We start from the raw sequence: 9878 nt of genomic DNA on the forward strand, positions 1-9878 counted from the left end.
GCGGCATAAATGGGGGGCAGTGACTTGGGGTGCCCAGGTGGCCTCGTGTTACAACACCACTGCTGTTTTCCTTCTTATGCCACAGGAGTACACAAGTTAGTGCACACCAGTTAGAAGAGAGGATTTCATTCAGCCTGTGGGCTGCAGTTTTAACTTTATTTGTCTTAAATTGGTGTAGTCATTTAAAATGTAATATAACCTCTTGTTACTGCCAATAGAGCTTGATGTAAAACATGAGCAGCTTCTAGTCCTAGTTCTGGACTAAAGTAGTGAGGAAGAGGAGAAGTGCTCCTCTAAAAAGCATCAAAATATTTGCAAGCCAGTTGTAGAAAGAGCTGTCACTGACCACTCACATCAAATTCCACCTCTCCTGCAGGCCCATGACCTTCTGTTAAACTTTATCCAGGCATCACCCTGCCTGGACAGACCCTGTTTAGATCCCATATCTGCTTCCTGGGCCATTCCTGAGGCTTGGACAGGAGCATGAGTATCTAGAATTTGGGTTTTTTGAGGTTTTTTTTTTAGTTATTGGTTGGGGTTTTTTTTGAATTCACAGTTTAGAGAGGAAGGAGATGCTGTGCCACCTTACTAAGAATATGAAGGGATTTTCACCAGCGGAACTTCACTGCAAAACACATCTTTGCATCTTTGTTTGGTTGATTCCCTCATGAAGGCAGGAACTTGCACTTGAGTACAGTTTGTACAATGATTTAATCATTACTTCTTCCGTTTCATTTTAAAATCAGATACAGTGAGTGTTTCTGAATCAGAAAATTGTGACTTTTTCAGCAGCCTTATTCTTTCAGTGCCTTCTGGTGAGCTTCAGAGCTCACTGGGCAGTCACAATTCTGGGAGAGCCGTGTTGGTTCCCAGGTATGTGTCTTCTTCTCCTGTACAGGACCAAAATTGTGGCATTCTGCCTCAATGTCTGTGCCATTTAAATCAGAGAGAGGGGGAATGTGGTGTGAGACAGAGCCCCATGCTCCTGCCTGGGCTATACATGGATATCAGTTTCATGGCAGCTGGCAAAGATGAGGTCATTTCCCATTGACCCTGAGGAATAAAGTAAAATTAAAAAAGCAGTTCTGCACTTTCTGAGGGTGCTGTACTCCAGCTTCTTGCAGGAGGAAATCAGGAGACGTGGTATTGATTTTTCAGCATGCAGGTGGCTCAGGCATGTTCTGAGCCCTGTTAGAACGTGAGCAGATGCTTCATAAATGTAATAGAAAGTCAAGGATGCTTCTCTACATCACTGACTTCCCCCAGTGTTTTGGCAAAGATCATCGGCCCAAGCAGATGTGGAAGAAAGAGAGTGGAATTATGAAGTATGTCAGCATCATGAATATTTAAAATATGGTCCACTGTGTGGCAGAAGCACAGACACTGAGGCTTCTGCTTTGCTGGATTTTATATCTACCCATAACTTCTTAGCCAGTGGGTGTACAAACACAGTGCCCAGTTCCCAGTGGTTAATAAGTGGGGGTTGAATGAAACCATTTAAATGGGGGAGTTTTCATGCTGGGGCTTTGGTCACTGCTTTCCCCAATACCCAGTAGGTTCCCATCTCACTTTGAGGTGTCATTTTCCCTCTCCATCAGCATTAGCTGTTTCTGGTGTCTCTTGTCTCCTGTGTTGCTGTGTCCCAGAGTGTGGTTTTTCCAGGATGCTGTAGGACAGCAGGTGAATTCCAAAAGATGAGTGGCTGGCAGGAGTGGGCTGTGCAAGTAGCAGCTTCAACAGCCATCCCTGTTAGGAATGGGAAGTGAAGTTGCTACCAGACCCTCTGGAGATCCTTGGGGTTATGAGGCAATGTAGGGAGAAGAAGGAAAGGGTTAAATTTCCTCTCCTCTATCCAGCAGCCCAGATGAGCTGTGGAAGTGCCTGTCCCTTTTCCCTTCTCCTCTGTACTGGAAAGAGAGCTGGAAGCAGCAGAAAATAAGTAGACACCCAGTTTTCAGTCTTATACATGGATTTTGTTATTCTCTTGTATGTCATGAATAAGTGACTTACGCAAGACATTTCACTTGCCAGAGTGTTCTTTGCTGTAGTTCAATGTAATAATCATCACTGTTGCATTATTTGGATGTAATTCTATTGTATTAACTATTTTCTATGCAAGTACCTTACAAAGAGAAAGAAACCCCACGTTTTCTTGAATTTACATCATTTATCCCATCACTACTTTGAAAATTATGTCTTGTTATAAAATGATTTCCACTAACTGGTGTTGCATCACCAGTACCCGACCATGAATATGCATTCCTGGGAAGGAGAGGGTGACAGAAACAAACACCTACTCTAATGTGTCATTAGAAATCAAACAGACCTAAAACTTGCTTCTGCTTGCCAATGCTCAGATCTTCTAAAAGTCTGTCTCCAGCAGTGAGCCCTAGGATGCATCCAGATTACAGAAGCTGTGCTTGCGTGCAGGCGAAATATCAGTGAGCAATTTGAGATTATAGATTTGCATCATGCTCAAAAAGCTGTTTATTTATGTACAGGATTAAAATCTTCTTTTTCCATCTCTATTTGCTCAGAGTACTTAGATCAGTTCAACAGAGTTGTCCATTCATTTCCACTGGCTGTATCCGTTGTGTGTTACATCCGCCTCTGTATAAACCCGCTCTTTGTTTTGGTTTGAGGTGCTTCCTCAGGCTCTGTCAGGGAACAAGTGGCAATCTATAATATCTTCAAAAGTGGGATGGATAAAATAGCAGTAATCTGATACTGACACATAAAGGTCACTGAAAGGCACTGCTGAAACCCCCCCGGGCAGGATGGGAGTTGCTGCCTTCGGAATGGCACAGTGCCTGCAGAGGAGGCCGGCGTTTGTCTTTCAGGACTCAGGGGCTTTTTCTTTTTGAAATACCTTATTTTTGGTAAGTTGAAGTAGTTTCTTTGCTTGGTTGAATGGCAGTGGAAGCTCTGCATAGGTGTTAAGCGTGTTACATGTAGCATCGTGTTAGCAAAATGACCTTATAAGTTCCCATTTACAGTCAGCACCAGCCTTTATGGTTATTGACAGCACAAGCCTTTGACATCCTGAGCATCATTTCGAGTTTGATATTGTCTTGGTCATTCTATCATTTTCTTTGGACACAATACTAGGGTGTCACGTCCTACATAGTTTGTCTTGTCTTGTGCAAGTTCCCTGGAAAGAAAAGAGATTTGCGCTTGGATTTAAAAAATAAATACAAATCTCAGTAGGGCTCTTTCCATTGACTTGGCCATGGCCTTTAGGCTCTCACAGAGAAACTTTAAAAATCCCTGCTGGGGGTTTAAGCCATGTGACTCCTGTTGATATTATAATGAGATTTACAGTGCTTAAACTCCATGGGGCACTGACTCCTTACTTGGCCATCACGAGTCCCAGTGTGTGGGTAACATGCACTGGGCAGATTCATACACCGCTTTTTTTGTTTGTTTGTTTGCTTTTTTTTTTTTTTTCCTCCCAAACACACTAAAATCATAATTTTCATATGGACTTCAGTTGAGTGTTAACATGAAAGCCTTCTTTCTCTCCCTTTGCTCTATCCAGGTACAGAAACAGATGATAAACCCCATTATTTTCTGAATTTTCAGATGTATATAGAGGATGTTTGACCATATGTGTGTTCAGCTTGGGTGCATGGTGTTCTTCAACCATTCTGCCTCTTCCTTAGCTGAGAAAATGTGCGGTTTAGGATTTTTTTTAATTTCTTTGCAAATAATGCATCAGTTCCTTAGTACTTTTAAAAACATTACAGAGATTCTCCTCACTTGAGTATTTTTTAAAAGACTGATTTAGTTAAACCAGTCTAGAATTTGTATATAGAGAAGGCCTTTGTAAGGCTCTTCACCTACTGTTGGTTTTTTTTGGGGGGGTTTTTTTGGTGCTTTTTTGTTTTTTGGTTTTTTTAGGAAATTACCTTGCACATACATATATTTATGATTGAAAGACTATTTGTAAACAGACAAAAAAAGAATATTAATGAAATAATTAATTAGATTCATGTAAAACTCATAATAACCTTTTCTAGTCAGTACTTTATAAAATTATTTTTTCAATGTAAAATAATTTCTAAAAACACCTTCAGCAATCTTCAGATTCTCATTGTGTTTAAAGTCAAAAGTGGCAGAATCTGGGCAGGAATTTCTCTTCCAACTACTTTGTGTTTGGAATGACGTCTCAGGAGTGTATTTACAGGGATCTGGCTACCCAGTGCATCTGAAATAATGCAGGAACACAATTTTGTCAGAGTGCAGAGACAGATAATATTACAGAAGAAGACTAAAACAGCATTTCCAGGTGTGTATAAAAGTAAAATGACAAAAAGTAGGCATTTATCCATAACATTACCTGTAATCCAGGATGAAGTAACTCATAAAAGCCACACCTAGATGCTGGTATGTGTTCATATCCTTTGTGTATGTTTGAAGTCCATAATACAGCACAGACATACTGTAGCAAAAAGATCTGCCATGAAAAATACATACATGTGTGAGCATAAAATAGAGATTTCAATATTATTTTGACATTCTGCTTTTAAAGTCATCTAAGGTTATGGAGATAGTTGCAAAAAATAATTCCTTTCCTTAGGAAGTTTCCATGCAGAAGTCGAATAAAGAAGATATTTTAGAATATGGTTCATCAGTGAGTGCAACAGATACATTTCCCTGAGCACCACATGGCCTGGATCAAAGCGTCTCATGACTTGGATCAGTGCAGCCAAATCATTACGTATTGATTGGAATCCCGCTGAAGGATTAACCCCTTAGTGCTCATATGAATTTTTTGCTTTAACCCTGGGTTCAGTAGTTAGGAGGCTCTGTGACGTTCCTGCCCAATCTTAGGCAAGGTTAATGGCCCCCACTAACCCCTCGTGCTGAGGAACCCTTTGATTGCATGCCCCCTCTTCTTTATGGTGAATTTTGCATTTGAAAATACATCTCAAATCTTCTTTCTTGGGATGTAAGGGGACCGTATTTCTGCAATGAAACACACTGTAAGAACAAGAGAAAAAAAAAACAACCAGAAAAAAAACAACCCAGTAAATAAATAACATGGTGGGAAAGCCAAGGCTGCAAATCTGATGCTTTCCCTTTCTGTAGCCATGAGGAGACCCTCAGGTCCGGCTGTGGTATGGTGTAATGGGACACTGCTGTATGGAGATGACTTCTTGATGAAGTTGAATTGTAAATATGCAATGTTCATAAATTTTTTAGCAAAATATCAAGCAGGATATTAAGCAGGTCTGTCAAATGATTTCTCCCCCGTCCTTGTTAATTTAAATTCTTTACAAACCTCTTAATTAATGAATGAAATGTAGGAGGATAGCTAAGTAAGAATGACACATGTTTCACACTGCAAATGGTATTTAATTCTGTTTTGAAAAACCATGGGCAAGAGTCAGGCGGGTACCGTGAAATGTTGGGGATGCTTCAGGATCTGGTGTTTGCTGCTCTTTAGAGTCTTTGTGAGGATGAATTGGTACAGTACCTTCAGCTTACAGCACTTGTTCTCTCTTCTCTTTCTCCCCTCCAGTTTATCCCACGAGGAGCACTCGCACAGCCACCCGCTGTACGGACACGGCGTATGCAAGTGGCCGGGCTGTGAAGCAGTATGTGAAGACTTCCAGTCGTTCCTAAAGTAAGGATGGTTTTTTTGGCACTTGCATTGTACAGAAAGCATGCCCTGAAATTTTGTGTGCTGTCACTCACCCTGGGCCTGATGCAAAGCCCATTGAAGTCAACAGAGAGCTCCCTTTCACTTCAGTGGCTTTTGGATCAGGCTCAAGAACGTTTTAACAGGGGATAGTAAATTAGCCCCATGGGGAAATTACGGTCTTGTTCAGTGTATTGCTGTAAAATAGTGTTTGCACTTCCGCAGCTTTTTTTTTATTTTATTTTATTTAAATAATTTTTAAGTTGCAGTATCGATCATGTAAATAATAAAACCTTGTTTTAACCTTGATTTCACTTTAATTTAGAAATCTAGTCTTAAATTAACTCCATAATTGAACAGAGGATTGCAGAACATCACGTGAAATTTAATTTATGTCAAATAAGTAACTAATGAACAAAGTCTACACTACTACAAATAAACTATAATTATATTAATTGGGCCCCTGCAGTTTGCTGCAGACCTTTTCCTTGCTGCCAAAGAACACAGTTTTACACGTTGCATAAACAGTGCATTATGGACTAGTGTGTGGTAGTGTGTGCATCCCGATGCAGGGAAGGACCTCAGAGCCCTAATAGCTTACACATGGCTGCTCCACAACTAAACCATCAACCTCACCCCTGTTCCCATCACAGAAGAGTTCTTTGTCTAGGTAGGACACCAGGTACACACATGCTGTGGGTGCATCCAGGTTGCTGAAGGTTTGTCCCTGATCTTTGCTCGAGTTCTGTGGCTGGTCAGTTGTACGATCACTAAGACAAGCCTCTCCAGTAATGTTTGTGATTTCAAGTGCACAAAAGGACAAACTTTTCTCCCTTTTAGGGTAGTCATCTCATCAAGTTAGTCCAGATAAATACTTGAGGATCTTCAGGATGAATAAGTAGACTTACTCCCAAAAGGTTCAGGTGTACCTGCTGTTTCTGGGGCGATTCCCTGGATTTTTATGTGAGGGAGGGAAGAGCAAAAGCAAGCAGAGGTTGTTTGCTGGGTGATGTTAAATGATACAGATAGGGTTTTGCTCTCAGAACAGAATGGACCAGTTGTGGTTCCATTGCCAAAATCCTCCTGAGTTCTTAGGAGGGGCGCTGGTCCTACTATAAACATATGTTACAAATGAGGAATGGTACAGTAATGAGAAGGTTCTCATTACAGGAGGATTACAAAATAAGAAGGTACTAGTCATAAATTTCCATGAAAGGTGGCCTCATTCCTTGTAATTCATCCTGTTGTTCACTTAAGTGAAATAAATGCTAATCTCGCCATACTTGCCAGCTCATTCATATTCGTATGCCATACTATATAGCATTTAGACCTTTAAAACAATTCTCATCTTTACTGCTGTAAGTGCAAGGGAAAGGTGCTGTGGTAGCCTTAGATAGCAGAATAAAGTGTGTGGTCACACATGGTCAGATTGTGCCACCTTTTTGCTTCCTGTGCTAGTCCCGTGTTCGTGTTAGGGGTGATAGCAGCTGCTTTCAGGGAGATTCCATAGGAATCTTGAATGCTCTGCTTGAGGTGGCCATGCACAGAAAACACGGCTCTTAATCACAAGCATGGATAGAAGCAGGGCTGGTTTTCTATATGGCATTTTGGAGATAACGTACTGCAATCAGTAGTTAGGAATAACCTACAAACTGTCACCAGCCCAGGTTGGACTTGAATCTGCTCCATCAGTTCTAGTTTTTTCACTATCAGTCTAGCTTTTGCCCCCATTGAAAGCTCTCATCAAAATATTTTGTGTGAGCTTCCTTAACTTAACATCTTTTGTGAATTTTTTCATTATCCAAATGCTGCAGTGTCCAGTCTTACTGTTCAGAGTGATATTTAACCCAGAACAAATGCAGAAATGGATGTCCCTGAGCAGTGTACTGACACTGTTAAGAAGTGAGTGTTGCTTCATAAAATACTGTAGCCTTCCATGTCTCCTGTGAAGAAACTGTCCTTAAATTGTTGCCATTTATCAGAATTCATTACTCAATGAAAAGATAACCGGTAGATGGTTTAAGTTTCTTTCTGATATTTGTGCAATCTGTGGCACTCTTTCAGTGGCCCCCTCAAGAGAAAAGCTCTTGTTTACCAAGTGAAATACAGCTTGTGTATCGAGTATTGCTTAATTTCACTTACCTTGTGAAAAGGCACAGAGAAGTTGTATGTGGAGTGAAGGCCCTGTATGCCAATAAAATGATTCTTCAGTTAAGGGAGAAAAAAGGACACGCAGGTTTAAACCATGGCTCATTTCTTTTCCTCCTGAGGAAGAAATATCATAACTGTTGGTAAATCAAAACCAGAGATTTGACACTCTTCTGTGATCGTTCTGTAGTGTTTGTTCCCAAGGTGAGGTACACCACAGGGCCCTTGATTTCAAAGATAAATACTGTACAAATAACGATCCTAGTTGTCTTTCACTCACAGCCAACAGGAGGATGCTTATCAGAACCAGCAGATACACGGGCTATTGTACACATTTATTTCCCTATTTCTTTTTGAAATAAGTTGCAGCTTTAGCATCGTTGTGTTGTGTTTCTTTTTTGAATCCATCAGCCATTGGTTACCATGTGATGCAGTTATCAGTCCGAGCTAACTGATAGCAGCAGGGGCTGCTGCTCTGCCTAATGAAACAGCAGCACCCTGCATGCTCCAGAACACTGCCTGAGCCTAAAAACAAAACCAAGTCCAGTCTCAGGGCGGTGACCCTGTGGCCTCTGCCAGGCTGTGGGCAGCAAGGTGAGGGCTGGGGGTGCACACGTGTCTGGCCTGTTAACCAGGGCCGGGAAAGGAGCAATTAGCAGCGCAGAGCAACTTTCCTGCAAAATTGACTGTATCCTTGATTTCATTTGCATGTGTTTAAAGACCGTGAAAGATAGGAATATATACCCCTTATGCAGCAAGTTGTTCAGGAAATCCCGGCTGGAGGGAGGGTGGTTTATTCAGCAGGGTAGCCAGGGCAAAAAATTCAGAAGGCTGAATAGGGTTTTATTATTCCTCACCCCTCCCCTTTTTTTTTTCCCCCTATAATTTGGTTGTGGGTTAGACGTGCTTAATCCTGGCTGTACCATTTTTAAATTTTTACATAAATTCTTTAAAAGAAAGGACACAGACGTTTGGAGAGATGTGGCAGTCCCGTGTTGCAGTGATGCTGGTAATCTGCTTCATGTGCATTTAACTTTGATGAAACGAAGGGGAGTTTATGTGAAAGAAACTACTAAGTGCACCCTGTAATGTTTGCACAAGTGTTTTTATCATGGTAACATCTTGTTTACTTTAGTTGCCTGCCTAAAACTACTTGGAACATGTTAAGAAAACATTTCGAGAAAGCTTCTACAAAGAGGCTTTTGTTTAGCAGCAACTGTGAGACTGCTCGGCTCACAAAGGTGTTAACTTTCAACCCCTTAAGCACTTCCACATGAAATTCCAGCAACTATGTTTGTGGTTTTGGAAAAACAAAGTGTATATTAAAGAAACCAGGTATATGCTAATACATGTTGAAGTAGGCCGGAAATCATAAATTGTTTCAAAGGCATTAATTGCGCTGGTTTTGCATGGCAGAGCGTTCTGCACCGAAACCATCCGCACGGCAGCGGATGGATGTTAATGGCACAGGCAGGGAGGGCAGGGTTAGGCTGGGCTGTGGGGGGGTGTTGGAGGTTTCTGTAGGGCCGGCGGGACCCCCCCGGGCTGGGGGAAGCCGCGGGGATGCGGCCCCGGTGCGGTGCGGGGGATGCGGCCGCCGGTGCCGCTCCGGGGCCGCTCCGGGGCCGCTCCGGGGCCGCTCCGCAGCCCCCGAGCCTCCGCCGGGCAGGGCACGGAGCTCGGGACCCCCGCGGCGGCCCTGGCCGGGGTGGCCCAAATCCCACAGTGCCCTCTAGTGCTCCCGGGAATGCTGCTGGGAGCGGCGCAGGCACCGGGAGCATCCCCGGAGCATCCCCGGGAGCGGCGGCATCCCCGACGCGGCCCCGCTCCTGCCCCTCCCGGGCAGGCGAGCAGCCGGCCAGCTCCAAATAACCCCTTGGATTCCCATTTCATTGTTTTAAATTGATTTTTTTAAAAATACTTTTATTTTTTTCTATTTATTCTATTATTTGTATTGTTATTTTTCTATTTTAATTCTTATTATGTATTTTATTATGTATCTATTAATAGTCGTTAACAATTGTCATTAGGTCATTATTTATTCTAATATTTTTATTTACTTTAATATTGTAATTTTATTTCTATT

The 9878-nt window shown here is 42.1% G+C and overlaps 1 protein-coding gene across 29 annotated transcripts in view; it reads left to right on the forward strand.

Moving 5' to 3' along the window:
- FOXP1 (forkhead box P1) overlaps positions 1-9878 on the forward strand; it is a 422694-nt gene that overhangs the window by 370021 nt on the left and 42795 nt on the right. For all 29 annotated transcript variants that reach the window (NM_001076698.1, XM_041718651.2, XM_030282743.4 and 26 more), the window contains 1 exon segment: positions 5525-5629. In NM_001076698.1, the coding sequence (NP_001070166.1) occupies positions 5525-5629 (105 nt within the window).

Source organism: Taeniopygia guttata, chromosome 12 (genome assembly GCF_048771995.1).
Source record: "Taeniopygia guttata chromosome 12, bTaeGut7.mat, whole genome shotgun sequence".
NCBI classification, from domain to species: domain Eukaryota; kingdom Metazoa; phylum Chordata; class Aves; order Passeriformes; family Estrildidae; genus Taeniopygia; species Taeniopygia guttata.